The sequence below is a fragment of the Hakea prostrata genome, chromosome 1, assembly GCF_041222555.1.
Source record: "Hakea prostrata isolate BN-2017 chromosome 1, UWA_Hpros_2, whole genome shotgun sequence".
In the NCBI taxonomy this organism is placed as follows: Eukaryota; Viridiplantae; Streptophyta; class Magnoliopsida; order Proteales; family Proteaceae; genus Hakea; species Hakea prostrata.
The window spans coordinates 20,685,031-20,703,871 of NC_142600.1; the positions used below are offsets into that span (position 1 = coordinate 20,685,031).

Here is an 18,841-nt window from a genome sequence, read left to right on the forward strand (position 1 = left end):
GGTTGAAATTTATGACTATGATGAAATATTGGACATTTCGTCTTGTTTTCTGAAAATGCAATGATTTCAGTTGAAATTTATTCATTGAGAAGAACAGCATAAGCCGGAGGCAGCTAATTTCTGTCCTTGTTTCTAATTCTCTGATTTGTGGTCAAATTGGGGGCTTTTGGGTTGGATAATTCAACCTGGTAGTGAGCCCACTGGGGACCACATGTGTCACCCAATAAAAGGAGAGTTATACTTGACCTGGGGGGGATGTCTCCACCTAATATCTTAAGATTTGGGTTGCATAATTCAATTAATATACCTGTAAAATTCTACTCTTTGAGGTGCTGTACAACTAGGAATCAACTATGCATTGATATAGGAGTGATTGATATAGAATTAGAAAGTAGACTGCTGTGTCTCCATGGACATTTTCAATTAAAGAAAACTTGAAGAAGGGAAGAAGAAAGAAATGGAAGCAGTAGAATAGCGAGATTTCAATTAAATTTAACCTTTTTAGTTGCTAAGATAAGATCTAAATTGCTGGTATCTTCATCACATCTCAAATGAGTTTCATTCATTAAATGTCCAGTCAGTTTCAGTTGCATATGTGCTTGACTACCACTTCGTATAGACTTCTCAGGAACTCCTTTTGACACTCATTGGGATATATATTTCTAATTGATGACAGGTAATTCTTGAAAAACGAACCCTCTTTTCTAAAATGGCTAATTTGAAACACCAAAGTGGGAGTTCTAGAAGTTTTGAACAAACTGTTAATCTCCCTAACAGCCATAATATAATATATTCCCAAGTCCCATGCTGTTAGTTGATTACAATTGAAGTAGGATATTGTTACTGCAAAACAGAGTGATTGGCTGATGATCGTAACTCCCAAACAACTTAACAAAACTGTTTCAACCTGCTCTATTCATCATCTATCTCCATATAGTGATACGAAGTTCAGCTGTGAAAGACAACTTGAACTGTCCAAGAACTTAAAGAAGGGTTGGTACAACTTGTGGAAAGCTTATGACTTCAAATCCATCTCTTGGATTTCTATCATCAAACTTGTGGGAATTGTATGGACCTGCATACCATCCAACAGCTTTTGTTCTTTGTGACATAGTGCATGCAACTTTATGCTCAGTCTTGGTCTTGGGATTGGCTTATGCTTGGGATTGTTTCTTAGCTTGGGTTGGAATCTGGCATCTATTTAAAGCCGGGTCTGTGGTCATTGTTGTGCCAGATTTGATCTTTTCCTACTTGAGCTGCAGGTATCACAATGGTCAATCTTCTTCCATCTATGTCTTGTGTAATTATCCTTCTTATCTCCTCTCGTTCTCCTCCCTTTCCTCATGACTGATTTACATACTCAATAAACTTGTTACCTGCCCATCTCTATTTATATCAGTATTGTGGTGGCTTTTAAGCCTAGTGCTTCTAATCTTTGGTTAAGTCAAGGGCTTCTGTTTTAGTGAATAGTGATGTTAAATGGCTCATCCACATCTTCCCTTCACTTCATCTAGTTTGGTTTAGAAAAAATAAGGCTTCAGATATCGTATTGTCTTAGAAGTTCTCTTATCGACTGCTTTGGTTATGCTTACACAACTGATACTGTGAGATGCTGAGTAGCCTCTAGCTTCATTTTTTTTTGGTTAATGTTTCTTTGTAGATGGGTACCCCCATTTTCAATGTTTTTGATTTAAATTTTGCTACTTTGCAGTGTAGTGACAAAAAATTAAGGGACATGGTTACCTCGGTGGGAACTGCTTATCGGATAGATGAGGAGAGCATAGTAGTTTTCTTCTTGAGGACTGCACAAGTAATGAATTTTCCCCCATAAATTTCACCAGTTTATGAATTTAGTGATGCAAAACTTACTTGTTAGAACTTAAGCCTCTGGAATCCCAAAAAATGTTTTCTGATTATGGAAATTGCATATTGCAGCTTGAGTTTGAAGTGAAACAAGTGTATGTTGAACTTTTGGGTGGCAATGGAACAATTTGGCAAGAGAGCAAACATTGTGTGTCTGAATGTATGCAAGAATTATCCAAATACTGTTCTGGTTCACAGGTATGTTGTGGTTATCTTGAAGGAACTTTGGTTATATACTAGCCAAAAGGAGTGTTAGCCTGTGCGTAGATAATATTTACAGGCTTCAGGCCTGGTTTTGACCAAGCTTGGAACCAAATTATTTCATGAAGTACCGAAATTTTGGCTGGAAGTTTTGGTGGAAGGTTTCCAGGCCGAATAACCTAATTAGGTACCGAAAGTTCTGGGAAACCCTGTCTTTGGTCTTCCTTATAGTGGAAACCTTAGATTTACAAAATTGCAGCAAAATTGTAACCTGGCTTCAACTCTAATTTGTGATATGCATTCTATAGTGCTGTTTGCATTCTTAATAGGGCCCATACCATGAATTTTTTAGTAACATGATACACATAATCTGATTAAAACTATTTAATTATGCATGAGGATTGATAATATAAAGTGATATACAGTATTTCAGAATTATCAAATGTTATATATATAAATATTTTCTGCCAAAACCTGCAAATTTCTGTCCATCTTGTTCGAAATATAAATTTATTATCACAATTAATGCAGTTTTCAGATTGTCCAATTTTGTATATTGGGTCTTAGAAGACCTTTGGCCCATGATTGGGTTTTGTAGTCTTGGTGAATAAATTTGGGTTTACTCTAGGAAGATCTACAGCAGAAGCTATATACCCTCTTAGGAGACTTGTGGAAAGGTATAAAAAGTATAAGAAGGATCTTCATATGGTCTTTATTGACCTAGAAATAGCCTATAAGTACTTTTAAGTGTTTCATACAAATACAACAGCCCCAAAGTAAATAACCAAATTTTTTTTTTGTTGACATCTTCTCTCAATTCCAAGTTGAGTTCCATGGTGGATCCATCCCATGAGATGCGTAGTACTGGTAAGATCTGATCTTCTGCTCTCTATAAGACTCCCATATCAATACTGGTGAAATCTGATTTTCTGCTCTCAATACTGATAAGACTTCCATATCATGGTCTTGGAATATTGATTCAGATAGTCCAATACTGTGAATCTATAGGTGTCATCATCAGCATAAGCTAGATATACCAACCTAGGGAATGTATCATCAGGGAATGGACTGTAAGAGGATGATGGCTGAATTGGCCCAACTGGGTGTGATGGATATCCAAAGATGGAGTCCACAAATGTGCACCTGATCCCCATCAATCTTTACACCTATATGCAGATGTCCTACTAGCATCAGCAGATGACCTCCCATATCTTGAAACTCCACCATATATACTCTGTGAGGACTATAACCATGTAGTATAATGTGAACAAGGGTCACCCCCCTAACCAAAACCCTTGAGTGGCCCCAAGGTCACTCCAAGGTGGCACACCTAGGGCTGACCGAACCCTAAAAAGGGTATTTTTGTCAATTTCAGCCCTAATTATCTGCTGAAATCAATTTCAGAATTCTATTCCTTAATTTTCAGAGTCTTGTTTAGTTTAGAAGTCTTGTTTGGATTTGTGAGTTGAGTTCTTGAGTCCTTAGGAGTCTTTCTTTAAAGAAGGACTCTTGTAAGTCTTTTATTTCAAGAAGAGTTCCTTCCCTTTATGTTAGAGTCTTAGGAGAAATCTATTTTCAAAAAGATTCCATTAGTGATTTAGTTTAAATTAAAGTCTTTCATTGTGTGGCTGAGATTAATTGTAAGGGAGATCCTAAATTATAAAGGATTCCCAATTAGATTGGTGTCTTTAGTAGGCTATAAATAAGCATAGTCTTTTCATGGTGAAGTGAAGTCTGATTATTGAATAAATTGAGTTAAGGATTGAGGCCTTGTTGAGGAGGCCACGGTTAAGTAATTGAGAGTTCTTATTCAAGATCAGCATCTCCTTCAAGATTCCAGCATTCATCTTCCAATCTCTAGCATCTACAAGCATTCATGGTTCTTTCTTCCCATCAAACAAGTACAGCAGCCCTAAACCCCTTCCTTATCCTGCAACTCCAAGAACCCACCCCACTTGCGCAAGCATCCCCAGCCGCCTCCCACCCTTGCAGAAGCTCCAAGATCCCCTCTTCCTTTTTTCTTGCGGCAGCCACTCTCTCCCCCTTTTTTTCTGTTTCTTTCAATTACCTGTTTTCTTTTATTTCTATTTCTTTATTTTCTAATTCTTGTTGCAGAATTACAAGAAAAAAAAAAAAAAAAAAAAAAAAGAAGAAAAGAAAAGAAAAGAAGATGGAAGAAAAGAAAAGAAAAGAAAAGATGAAAGAAAAAAAGAAAAGAAAAGAAAGAAAGAAAGAAAGAAGATTGCAAGAACCCTTTCATCTCTAACCATAGGCTTCCCTTCCCCTTTCTACCCAACTGTAGGTTTCCTACCCTTCCCAGATAATTTTAGGTTACCCTATAACAACCCACATCTCTTCTATATAATGCCAAATTGTTATATTGTTTATCCCTTATCCCGAACCCTTCCCATACCCATTGTAGGCTTTCCTTCTGATGTGAATCCAACTCTAGGGTTGGGCATTCCAAGAGAATCTCCCTAAAATTTTGGATTTGTGCAGAATCTTCCAGCAAATAAAGTAAAAATATTATTAAATGCCTATGGGAAGTCAAGAAAGTTGTTGGAATATCTTTGGAGGGATATGGGTCAATCCAAAGTTATGTGGGGGAGGCTTTTGGGGAAAAGGGAAAAATTTAGGGTTAGTCAAAACCCAATATGGAATAGTTTACTAGGTCATTGGATAGCCAAAATAATAGTATTGAAATTAGGAAAGGGAAAGGAACCCTGCGGTTGGGGTTTGGATGGACTTGGGAATGACTCTTGGGTAGGCTATGGGAGGGTCTCTAAAAGATTTTGGGCAATCTTGATTCTTTCTTCTCTTCTCTCTCTCTCTCTCTCTCTCTCTCTCTCTCTCTCTCTCTTTTTCTTTCTTCCTGCTATTGTTGCTGCAAGTCAAAGAGAGGAGAGGGGAGGGTGCGATGAAGAGAAGAGAGGAAAAAAGGGGCAGCAGGGAAGGGGAGAGGTGGGGGAGGGACTGGGAAGGATCGTAGGGCTTGGGGATGGGGTTTAAAGTCTGTTGGGGGGGGGGGGGAGGCTGCTGCTAGGGGTGCGACAGCAGGGGGTGGGGGATTATGGGCTTGCGCAGGTGGGGGAGGGGCTGGGGAAGGGCGTAGGGAGGGTAGGAAGGGGATGGGGGGGTCTACTGTACCTACTTGTGGGCTGCTGTAGTTCTTGAAGAAGATGATGGAGGCTTGAAGAAAATACTGGAATTTTTTAATGGCTGCTGGAACTTATGATTGATTGCTGATTGTTGATGAAGAACTCTTTAAAATTCGTTGTAGCCCTTCCAAGGGGAGCCATGACCCTGTGTATCACAAATACTCTTAATTTTATTCAATCGGACTTGCAGAATTACAGAGAAACAATAGGCCATTTATAGCCTACTAAAGGTCTTTGGGAATTCCTTAACAGACTGGGATCCCACCACATAATCTCGATCCTTGAAATAGAATCTAACAACTAAAGACATGCTGAAAATAAAAGACTAAGCAACTTAAGATTCTATCTAGGGAAGCTCACTTGAAAAAAACTCCTTGGGAGTTGGGACACTTGAAAAAGAACTACTTGGGACACTCGACCACCAACTACTAAAAATACAACTTCTAATTAAAAGTAAACTCCTAAAAGATAGGAACCCTCATTGTACAATAGTCTTATCTTGTCCACAACTTAACCAATTCAAACACAACTCAAATTAAGAAGTAAAACCCAAATTAAACTCTAGGAATAATTCTAGAAATAATTCCAGCAACACAAGAGGGTTGACAATGTCCTAGATACCCCTACTAGGGGTTCGACCAGCTCATGGGGGCTTCTTGGAGCCATCTAGGGGGCCCCACTTAGGGCTTTGGCCAGGGGCTGGAATTGTGGTCACATCACCTTCCCTTCCCAGATAATTTTATCCAAGCCCTAGCTTTTCCCTACCAACCCATATCCTTCCTAAGAGTTTCCAACAACTTTCTTAGCTACCCATAGGCTTCCCATAGTATTTTTAATTAATTTACTGGAAGATTTTGGGCAAACCCTTAATTTTAGGGAAACCGTCCTTGAAATCTTAACCCTAAAATTAGGTTTACATCAAGTAAGCACCAAACAATGTGAAGGAAGAGGAGTGATGATTTTTGCATGAAAAAGAGGCTGGAAGAGGCAAAAACAGCAAAAATGGGGGAAATCCCTGAAATTTTGACTGGTGGCATTTGCAAATGTTGTGAAATTTTGCAGAACTCAACTGAGATTTGGGACTTCTAAACAGGGTTTTGCAAAATTGGGCAAAATCTGGGTCAAAATGAGGGAATTTTTTTTTGCCCCCGGTTTCGTCTTGGCTGGGCAGAAAACCAAAATTTTGACCTCGATCGAAATTTGGACCATGGATAAGATCGAGTAGGCAAATTGCCTCTGAGATTTTGCTTGTCTGGATGCATTCAGCACCGGATTCTCCATTTTTTATGATAGTAAAATGACAAGTGTAGGAACTGTGAGGGGCTAAGGTGATGGATTCCTAGTTAGGATTGGGTTACATCATGGAAGATTTATGTTCTTATTTGTTTGCACTTATCAAGGGTGATTTAGCTAGAGACATTCAAGATGAGTTCCTTGGTGTATTCTTTTTGCTGATTATATAGTTTTGGTAGATGAGAGTCATGAGATGCAAGTAGGGATTAGTGCCGACCTATGGAAATCAAACTTGGAATTAAAAGGTTTTAAACTAGGTAGAATGAAGAATATTTGGTGTATAACTTTGGTCATGTTTGGATAGATAATGAGTTGGTGAAACTTGATGAGAAGGAGATTCCACAAAGCAGTTATTTGAGGTACCTTGACTCAATCATAAATAAAGAAGGTGATATAGAGGATGATGTTTTCTGGGGAAGTAAAATGGGATGGATGAAGTGGAGATGTTCGTTTGGGGTTTTGTGTGATCAACGTATTCCTTTAGAATACAAATGAAAATTCCATAGGATTGATTGTCCTATGATCAACTATGATGTATAGTGCAAAGTTTTGGGCTAACAATAAACATCATATATATGAACTCAATGTACTAGAGTTGAGGATTTTGAGATGGATGATTGGCAATGCTAGGAAGAATAAAGCAAGGAACAATCATTATTAGAGCTGGATTGGGCGTAGCTTTGATAAATGATATACTATGAGAAAGTCTCTTAAGGTGGCACAACTATGTTCAACGGAGGCCTTTAAATGCTTCTGTATGGAGGAGTTATTCGATCTAGATTGAAGGAACTAAAAGAGCTAGGGGCAAACCTAAGATAACCGTGGGAGAAGTGGTGAAAAAAAATACGCATGGCTTAGGCCTTGTGTCCAGTATGGGCTACAATTAAAGCCTGATTGGAAGGCAAGGATCCATCTAGCTGACCTCATTTAGTTGGGGTAAGTCTTCTTGTTTGTTTTGTGTTGTTTTCTTTTGTCTTAGGTGTAAGGCCACCTATATAATGTTTTGTTTATTTCATATTTCATTCTCTTTTCAATAATTCTTCACCTATTACCAATCTGATAAATGGGAAGAAGCAAAAAATGAAAGTTATTTTATTTAATGCAATAGTTATGCTTCTAAATGGTTTTTTTTTTGTCCAGGCATTGTCATGGAAGATGAAGGAAGAATGTTTGGGGGACTGGTTAAAGAATTTGTCTATGGAGGTCAGTGTTCCATGTCTTCTTACATTTAACGGGAAAATTTCCTGTCAATTTGATATTCACATCCTGTTTCTTGCACTTTTCATTCCTTCTGGCATTTAGTTAGTTTTGCTTGTTTTCTTTATTTTTTCCCTTGTTCTTTACATCTAAATGAGAAGTGATAATGTTCTCAGATTTATGCTGTCCTTTTTTTTACTGTTTGTAAGTCACTTATTTTGAAGCCAAATATGCCTGTTAGCTATTGTTTAACTGCTTATATGGATTCATTACTGTGTGGTAGGGATTCGGACAATAAGCGCCTTTATTTACTTTTCTCTTAAATATATTTGCATTCAACATTTTTTTGAGGTTCACCTTTTTCTTTTTCAGATCTTTATTTATTATCATTTTTTCCATACTCATATACCTGCCCTATCAATGATATAACAGATATCAGTACATCATGAACTGCTGATCTCACCTCAGTTAACTTGATTTTTTTACTTGTCAGTGTTGTCACTCAGATTGCTATCAGGCTATCAGCACGTTAGACCAACAGTATCTTCTTTCCCTTCCTAGTCTCTTGAATTCCTTCTTGCTTCGAGGTTCCAGCAACTCAAAGATGTGAGTCCCACTTGAATGAGAAGAACCCAATATATTTTCTTTTTTTGATTCATCAATTCTTCCTTGTTTTCTATCAAATTAGAACTTCAGAGCCTAATTGTTCACCTCGTGATCTCATCTTATTCAGAAAAACCATTTTAGGACAGAATTCTAAGATTAAAATCAGTTCCAAATTCTTCTCTTTAGCTTATCTCCTGGTTATCTAAATCCGGCTTACGATCTACTGCAATCGACACTTTTGCAGCCTATGACAGACTCAGCAACACATCAATTACGTGCTTCATAGTTCATACTTCCTCTGTGTTCAGTCTGGACTTTCCCAATATCAACTCCTTAATTCGTCATTTTCCTATATTGTTGTCCTCCGAATCCCCCCCTTCCCCCTTTTACCCTTTCATTCTTTGTCTTTTTAAGTTCCAGAATTCTGTGCAGTTCCAATAAGCCCAACGTCACATAGTTTACTCACTACTAATGCAATATTAAGTTCCTGATGGAAATCCAATTCTAGGTTTAGGGCTTCCTAGGAATATTCCCTAGAATTTAGGATTTGCCTACAATTTCCAGCAAATAAAGGTAGAAAAATATTATGGAATGCCTAAGATTGGTAGAAAGAAGCAAAAATAATTTTGGATTGTGGAAAGGATGGATATGGATATCCATCCAAAATTATGTGGGAAGGGTTTTGGAGAAAAGGGAAAAATTAGAATATTGTGAAGGGATCATTTACTAGGTAGTGGGATATCTTAAATATTATTAGGGAAGATGGTATGGGTAAAGGAAACCTGCGGTTGGGAATGGGGGGGGGGGGTTTAGGGGTTTAAATACCCAAATTGAATGATGATGTAATGGGTGGGTATGGGTTGGATCTTGAAGGGTGAGGATCTCTTCTATTCTTCATTGCTTTCCCTCATCTTTCTTTTCTTTCTTCTTCTTCTTCTTCTTCTTCTTCTTCTTCTTCTTCTTTTTTTTTTTTTTTTTTTTTTTTTTTTTTTTTCCTGTTTTTGCTATTTTCTTTTTCTGCCGCAAGACAGATAGACAGAGAGCCCGAAGAGTTGGGAGGGAAAGGGGAGGGTCGTAGGGCAGGGAAAGTGTGGGGGATGGACTCAACAGGGTCGTGGGGGGGCTGGGGGAGGGTCTGGGGGTATCCTGGGGGGGGGGGCTGCTGGTCTGGTGTGGCAGCAGGGGCGGGGGTGGGCTGCTTAGAAACAGGGGAGGGCTGGGGGGGGTTGTCTTGTGTGAGAAAGAGGAGGCAGGGGATGGGGTGGGGAACTTCTGTACTTGGTTAATGCTGAATCATGAAGAAGGCTGCTGATCTTCTTGATGCTTGCTGGAATGAAGAAGAAAGGTTGCAAATTGATGCAAGGTTGCTTGATCTTGAATCAAAATCCTTCCTCAACCGTGGCCCTTTCAACTTAGGTAAGCATCGTCCATAAACTCAATAACTTTATTCAATCAAGACTGAGGAATTAAAAAGAAGACTTGGCTATTTAAAGCCTTTAAAGACTTGGAACCTATGTGGGGATCCTTGTCTATTAAGGATCCTTGCACTTGACCTAAACCCTTGATTTAGATTCTAATTAATTAAAGACCTTAACCATGGTTGTCAAGGCGGTAAGGCGACCAAAGCGGTGCCTAGGCAGCAATAAGGCGACCAAAGCGGTTGGGTAAAATTTTTTCAATACAGCTACTTTTCAATACAACTACTTTCTATGATAAACTAAATAAATATTCAATAGTCACATTCATCACAAAAAAACTAGCATTCAAGAATCATAATTATGAAAAATTATTCAAAACAAGAACACAAACATAAGTTCATCTCATCAAACCATGGTTGTCAAAGCGTCCGCCTAGGAATCTACTGATTCATTGATTCTTGGTTGAGTCTGGCTTATGCTTCACATTCTTGAGGTGGAGTTCCTTTGCAGATTGGGCGTCAATTAAGCGGTTCAAAACAAAGCGGTTGAAAAACCGCTTTGCTGCCTAGGCAGACGCTTTGACAACCATGACCTTAACTCTGAATGGGATTCTTTTATAGACTAGAACATGGTTTTCAAAGCATCTGCCTAGGCGGTAAGGCGGTTTTTCAACCACCTTATTTGCCACTGCTTTGTTGACATACAGTTTTTCAGCCGCTTTTCGCCTACTCGCTACTGCTTTGTCGCCTTGTGCGCCTTCTTGCTACCCAAATGCCAAAGTGGTCAGTTTTTTGACTTTTTGTACAATAATAATAATATTTTTTTCTTGAATTTTTTTTTCAATTAAATTTTATTCTACAAAGCCATATACGAATTTAATAATTAGTTATTTCAGAATCGAATCAATGAATCATTAGATGGACAAGGCACTTAATTGGCATCACACTATCAAAAGGAAAGTAAAAACGAAAATTACTAATTTCATTTTCATACTTTGATATAGGTTATGTTAAAGAGATGAACTTATGTTTGCGTTCTTCTTTGGATAATCTTTCATAATTATGATTCTTGAATGCTTGTTTAGCTTATAATAGATATTTATGAGTTTAAAAGTAGTTGTATTGAAAGAATTTGACCTAACTGCTTTGGTCGCCTTGACAACCATGGATTAGGATCCCACCACATGAATTAATCTCAACCATCCAAAACAGTAGATTTAAGGCACTAAAAAGACATGCTTAAATAAAACTTAAAAGTGACCTAAAACTCTATTTAGCATATGCTGAATTCTATTTGATTAGAACTCTAATTAACGTGTGCTAGACTACTGACTTAAGGACTCAAAACAAACTCAATTTTAGAAATAAAAGCAAACTCAAACTCCAGAAATAGAGCTGGAAGTAATCCCAACTCTCAAAAGAGGGCTAAAATGCCCTAAATACTCCTATAAGGGGGTTCGGCCAGATCAAAGGGCCTTCTTGGAGCCATCCAGGGGGTGCCACTGAGGGTTTCTGCCAGGGGGTCTTTGTGATCACATCCATGGTGCGAGATCTCGCGAGATATCTCGCCTTTTTAGAGAGGCAAGACGAGATCTCGCGAGATCTCGCCAATATCTCGGCGAGATCTCGCTAACGGTGGGATTTTCCACACTTTAGGGGCTTTTTAAAGCCCCTGTCTCGTTCGAGAGAGGCATATCTCGCCTCTCTCAAGCCTCTCTCTCTCCTCTATCTCGCTGGAAGCTCATATTTGGCCGGAAAAACTTCATTTTGGCCGGAATTTGGCCGGAATTTGTTGGGGATTCAACATAGCAACATCATCAACTCATCTACAACAACAAATTGAAGCATATTTGTAGTGATTCAAGCATATTTCAAGGGATCTTCAAGAAATGTAAGATTTTCCCCCAAATTTGATTTTTTTCAAATACAAGGTTCTACAATGATTGTATGAGTGTGATATAAATATATGTTGATGTTCAAGCTTAGATCTACACTTTCATGGAAAAAAATTTAATTTTCTGTTATTAATTTTTTTTTGAATTTTCGTATTTAAAAAATATATTATCTAAAAAATTAAAATTAAAGATTATAAATAAATACTTATGATATGAATGTGATTATTATTTATGTTAAACTACATTTAGAGGGCTACAATCTCATGTATTAATATTTTGATTATCATGCTTGCTGTATTTTTAAAATTTTTTTTTATTTAAATAATTAAATAAAATAATTATGAAAAATAATATTTTATTAAAAAATTATCTTTTTTTTTATTTTTTTATTTTTTTAAATGATGCTTATATTATTTAGTTTATTTTAAAAATACAAACATGTCTTATTGAGCATTGTATATATGTTATCTTAGAAGTTAGAACAAAGTGTGTGTTTTGTTGTTTTATAAATTATTTTTACATAAAATAATTATAAAAAATAATATGTTATTAAAAATTTATCTGTTTTTTTTTTAAAATGATGCTCATATTATGTAGTTTATTTTAAAAATACTAACATGTTTGTTTGAGTAGTGTATATATGTTATCTTAGAACAAAGTGTGTTTTGTTGTTTTATAAATTGTTTTTACATGTTTTTATGTATCTAAAAATTATTCTAATGATTATTTGGGAATATTCATGATTCATGTATGTATTTCAGACTTTCAGTGCTGTACATTTGAATCTTAAATGGCAACTAGTGGGAGTGGCGGCAATGGTAGTGGGACTCAGGACATTGCTTGGCAATATGGGGATCCACTGACTGCTGACAAGAAGAAATCCCGATGCCAGTATTGCCTCAAGACTTTGAATTCTGGTGGTTCAACCAGATTAAAGCAACATTTGGCTGGTGGTTATAAAGCTGTTGCCAAGTGTCCCAGGGTTCCTTATGAAGTCCAAAAAGCAATTGCAACAACTTTAAGGGGAGGGAAACAAAAAAAGGAAGAGATGGCACAAAAGCAAAGGGAATTTGAGGATACAGTGCTATCTAGACCTACTCTTGATGTTGATGAGGAGTCAAGCGATGATGAAGAGAGGAGGAGGGTTATGGGTGTTGAGTCACGAGCCGAATGAAGACAAATGAAGGCTGCAATGGAAGCTAGCAGACAGTCCTTACATGCTGATAATGTGAGGCAATATGAACAAACAAGAGGAGCAGGTGGTTCGGGGTCAAGGGCATCCATGCCACCTAGACATAGTTTTCAGGGAACTGAGACTGAGAGGACCGAAAGGAGGAGGAGGAAGACTACACATTATGATTCCACATTTGACCAAGACCCCTCCCTCTTCAACCAACAAGACATCTATCAAAGAAGCATTCCCTATATGTTTCTTTGGAGGTAGAGAAGGCGATAGGGAGGAGGAAGCTAGGTTATCAATCAGCAAATTCATGCTCTATAACAACATTGCACCCAATGTAGCCAAAACACCATACTATCGGGGGGATGATCAATGCGGTTGCTAGGGCAGGTGTAGGGGTTAAAGGCCCAACAGCTTGGGAAGTAATGAATAAATATTTACCCAAGGTAAAGCGGGAGGTGGATGAATACATTGAATCATTAAAAGAAAAATGGAGTACATATGGTGTTCTTGTGATGGGTGATGGATGGGTGGTCCTACTAGACAGTCCATCATTAATTTCATGGTGAGTTGCAATGGAAAGACATCCTTCCTCAAGTCAGTGGATGCCTCAGATAAGATCAAAGATGCTGACTACCTTTACAAGCTTCTTAGGGAGGTGGTCCTCGAGGTAGGGCCAAAGAATGTTGTCCAAATTGTCACAGATAATGGTGCAAACTTCAAAAAAGCTGGTGAAATGTTGATGAGGAAGAAGAGCAGCAGGATCCACCTCTTTTGGACACCATGTGCTGCTCATTCGATTGATCTTATGTTGAAGGACTTGGGGAAAAGAAAGTCAATCGGCACTGTGGTTGAGAGGGCTAGAAGGGTAAGTAATTTTATTTAGAGCAAATTGCACAGACACCCCAAAATAGAAGCATTAAAGCACAGACACCCCATTTTATGTTTAAAAAACACAGACACCCCAATTCAATAAACACATAGTCCATTCTGTTAGTGAAACTGTTAATTCACTGTTAAAAAAATTTTAATTCCAAAAATACCCTTACTAAAACCGGAATTCATGGACGAAATGGTGGTCGGCGTTTCTCCTATTGCTGCCTATGACGATCATGATGGTAGATGGAGAGATGATCTTGGAGGATGAAAGAGCCTCGCCGGATTATATAGTGGATGGTGATGAGACACTTGAGTGCTCCGTGGAGTTGCGAGTCGGTGAAGACGACCCATCGAGAGAATCGATGCGGCTGAAGCGGTGAGACAGAACCACGACCGAAGGAGAGCGGGGCTGCTATTTGTTCTCATTTGGTAGATTTTAAGGCTCGGTGTGGTGGCTCTCGATCGCAACTGGAGACCGATGTTCTGGGCTTGGATAACGAGCCGCTTTGCTCAAAGATCCGTGTCTTTCAAAACTCCCATCAGATCTCTAAAGCCGCCCTTCGTTTTGTCCCAATTAGCACACATAAACCACACAAGGAACAAGGAGACACAAGAAAGCAGAGAGATGGGTTCGACTTCGATCAAGAAGAAAAATTCCCAAATCTTAACCTAGATCGAACATTCGTTTTGAAAACTAGGATAAAAAACTCCAAGTCTCATTGTTCCATGGTTATTTAGGGTTTCTTTGCCCTTCTACTCCTTGTCAAATTCCTTCTCAAGTATCATCGTCTTCAAATTTATTTTATTTGCAAGACCAACCCTGGTCCGCCGTTTATAGTTGGAACTTATTTCATCAAATGAATGGAAATGGCTCTTTCCGGTCGATGGCACAAGAACCGTCCCATTCTGTTGATGTTACAAACCAACACGGATTGCAGTGATACATCATCATCGATGGTCTTCCTCTTGTTGAAGTGATGGTGTGGGAAGCAACCCATATATCGGCGATGAGAGCATAGAGTCGCAGAGATCCGGAGCAACGAGAGCGAGAGTGAGAGTTGAATTGGGATTATGGTAACTACAAGATTCGAATTTGACGACTTCATCCCTCGAAGAACACCGAATTCGCATGCATACCGCAGACTGGAAGGTAAGTTAACAGCCATCATCTATCGACCCTAAGGAGTTTAAACCTTTCACCGAGAGAAGTTCATGGTCCCGTCGGAAATCGTCCGCCCAACCAATGTGATCAAAGAATCCACAATCGAGTCGCAATAATCAAGAGCCGATCGAAGATGGGAATCATAGCTCCACAGGAACAAGACCAGAACGCAGAGAATCGGGCAAGAAGCCTCGGTGGTTCTGGCGTATGTAACGCTGATGATGTTCTTCCGGTGGATCCAGTAGATTTCTTGAAGAATCAGTGAGGATATAATAGTCTTTGCAAAAATATGAAAAAGAATAGGACTTATTGTTTTTAAACATAAAGTGGGGTGTCAGTGCATTAAGGCTTTCATTTTGGGGTGCCACTGTAATTTGCTCTTTTATTTATAACCATGGTTATGTGCTGAAGATGATGAGGAACCACTGTAAGGGTGATCTAGTCAGACCTGGATTGACTAGATTCGCCACTAACTATGTAGCTCTGAAAAGCTTCCAGAAGAAAGTGGTGGGTCTTCGGCACATGTTTGCAAGTGAGGAGTGGTTTGGTTGGCGTGGATCTAGCCATCCTGATGCAGTACTAGCCCAACAAACCATTGCTGATGATTCCTTTTGGAGGCAGCTGAATAGGACACTGGGCATTATAGAGCCTATTGTGTTTGTTTAAAGGATGGTGGATTCGGAGAAGAAGCCCACAATGCCCCACATATATGCTGCCCTTCAGCAAATGAAAGAGTTGGTTAAAGCTGCTGCCCCTAGCACCTTCAAATCCTATGAGAGGATCATCGATAATAGATGGGAGATGCACTTGATGCATCCTTTGCACTTGGCTGGTGAGTCACTTTTAAGTCTTTAAGTTTTTGTTGTATACTTTAATTTAAATTCTTTATTTGTTATAACTTATAATTTATAAACAAGTAAGTTAGTAAACAACCAAATCACTAAGTCACTAACCAAATTTTTTATTTCCACAATGCAAGCTTACTACCTCAACCCAAAGTACCATTACAAGAATGATCTGGGGCTTGATGTAAAGTTGATGACTGCGGTGCAAGCGGTGGTGGAGAAGCTTGTGTCAAATCCCGTCATGCAAGGGACAATTAATGGAGAGGTGAGAACTTATTCAATTGTTTTTTCAACTTCTTGCATTAGTGCATTAAGCATATACATAATACAATAATTGAAGAATTGGTGTACAGATCAGGGAGTTCAGGGATGCCTCTGGGAGTTTTGCAAAGCCTTCTGTAGTTGCAACTAGGAAAAAAACTGATCCTGGTAAATAGTTCACTACTCTATAAGTCATTAAGTCTATAAGTCTATAAGTCTATAACTCTATAAATGATAACTGATAAGTTATATAAATATAAAGATTTGCTTGCCTAATGCATTCTTATTTTTGGTTATGCGGTGATTGGTGGTTTCTATATGGAACTAGTGCACCAAATCTCGGGGACATAGCAATTAAAGTACTCTCACGAGACTTGCTCATCCTCCGGTTGCGAGAGGAACCTGGAGCACCTTCTCGCTCATCTATAGTAAGGTACGGAGCAGTTGGGGAGTAAGAGGCTCGAGAACTTGGTGTATGTGCATTACAACATGAGATGGAGAGTAGGGCACATACAAGATAATATAGATGACGACAATCGTGAACCGATTGAGTTGACTGATATATTCCACGAGCCCCCCGCAAAAGATGAGGAAGATGATGTCATATATCAGTGGGTTAGGGATCGAGGTGGCCCGGTCTTTGGATGGGCCGGAAGGGCAGCTTGATCCTACCATTGCTTTGCTGCTATGGGCCCGGATCTTGTGGTGAGCACCTATCTTTTGATGAGGGTCGAGGGCTCTTGTAGCGGCATCGGAAGGATCAGCTGTACCATTTGTGGAGCCACCGGGTCGACTTCAAACAACCGAGGTGACAACTAGTAGTGGGGATTCGGATGATGATGCCGATGATACCGCACGACGGCCAAGTGGCCCAAATCGGACATCGAGTTCGAGTCATGGAGGCGATCGGGCTGGTCGTGTTTCTAGTGGAAGCCAGAGTCAACAAAGGGAGTCACCTGACTCACCTCCACCAGGTCCGAGTCATCCGACACATGTGAGCCACGGTTCCCTATCTCTCGGACTTATAGTAGGAGTAGGAAGAGCAGATCAAAGCGCGGGCGGGGGCAACCGAATGATGATGCGAGCATGCATGGTCTTGAATTGAACATGGGAAGCATGAGCCCAGATCAGAGTGATTCACAACTGCAGAGCCTGTCATCGGGGTACCAATACAGGGATCACAGCACCGGGTCAGATTACAGTGGGTATTCTTCTTATGGAGGTCATACTATTCCTCAAGACCCTTCACCTGGAGAGTATGCATCTGGGAGTGAAGGTGGGTTGTTAAATGAGTGGTTTAGAAACCCGTACCCAAATACTCAACAACTATATGAACAACAACAACAACAATGGCTCTTTCACCCACCCACGATTGACGGTTATCCCGCATTGCTATTCCTCCAAGATTTCGACATGCAAACATATAATGATCATATAAACCGATATGTGACATACTTCAGTGATCAATTGACTTGGGAGTCATATGTGGCCACCGTTCAGAATCAATTGATGCGGAATGTTGAGTGATACTCTTAGTCTTAGTCTTGTAACTTGTAAGTTGTAACTTGTAAGTTGTAAGTTGTAATCTTCTTAATTCTTATGGAGTTATGGTTGTAAAATTTTGAAGACATTTAAGTGTTTAACAATTTATTACTTTGAATCTTTGATAGTTTGAAGTTTGAACTTTGGTCACTTGTTGACTTGAATACTTGATGTGTAATGTTATTGACTTATTGTATATTTGTATTTGATACTTGATGGTTGATAAATGATAACTCATTAACTTGATGTCTTGAATTACTTGATATCTTTACATAATTACATTACATGTTGTCTCTAACTCTCTAAGACTCTAACTCTATATCTATAGTCTCTATTCTCTAAGACTCTAACTTTGCATTTCACAGAATTTCGGTTTTACACATAGGGTCGACGTAGGAGACATAGTTAGGGTTATTTTCTCACAAATCTAAGGCCACCAATGTGTTCAAAAGGCCTTAAATAGGCTAAATACCAAGTTTCAGCCCAACCAGAGCCCTAAAACTCACCGAGATGGGCTACCGAGACTACCGCCAATTTTTTGGCATATCTCGACCGAGATCTCGCCATCAGATCCTTCCTTCCTGTTCTTAATCCTTCTGAAGTTCTTCATTTCTTGGTTTTGGCAACTCAACTCACAAATTCTCAACTTCAGTTGTTCCAACCTTGATAAGCAGAATCCCTCAGTTGAAAAACCAGCTCCTATGTTAATTTGCTGTTCTCTATTTTCTCCTTTCTATTTTTTAACATTTCCATCTGCATTATTCTCTCCTCTCAGTTTGTAGGTAATTATTTTTTGTTCCTAAACTACAGCAGCACAGATCCATCACATAGCATTTACAGATACAACCATTTCCCAGTGCTTTGTAATCCTTAATAAATCTTGAATCTTCCTTCAGTCGTAGTAACCTTTTGGGATTTAATGATTCAGCAACTAGAAATTCATTTATTTTCTCTCTTGATCATGCTGTGCAGCAGTTGCAAGTGTTTGGTATCATTAGGGGACACTGTCTCTATTTAAAATGAATCAAAATAATAGAAAAACCATAATGGGGTATAGACCTATTTATCTACTATGCTCTAATACTATTTATGGTCATTTTTGCTGGAACTTTCATGATCATGTGCTCATATGGCTAGAAAACTGAGGTTAGAAGTGTCATTTCCCACTTGAACTTGAAAGGTAACTATTGACCTTCCTCCTTCGTCCCATCTTCTTTTTCGTGCTGTAACGCCATCCCTTGTTGCAACCTGATCCATCATACTTCTTTGTGTCCACCCCACCTTGTCACAATCCTTATGTTTGCTTTTCATTGGTCAAGAATGAATTGCCACCCTTTTTGCC

The 18,841-nt window shown here is 38.9% G+C and overlaps 1 protein-coding gene across 3 annotated transcripts in view; it reads left to right on the forward strand.

Annotated features, from left to right (window-relative positions):
• LOC149028194 (uncharacterized) overlaps positions 1-18,841 on the forward strand; it is a 125,193-nt gene that overhangs the window by 17,585 nt on the left and 88,767 nt on the right. For all 3 annotated transcript variants that reach the window (XM_089169146.1, XM_089169131.1, XM_089169139.1), the window contains exons 5-7: positions 1,712-1,810; positions 1,936-2,061; positions 7,656-7,718. In XM_089169146.1, the coding sequence (XP_089025272.1) occupies positions 1,712-1,810; positions 1,936-2,061; positions 7,656-7,718 (288 nt within the window). The remainder of the gene's footprint in view (positions 1-1,711; positions 1,811-1,935; positions 2,062-7,655; positions 7,719-18,841) is intronic.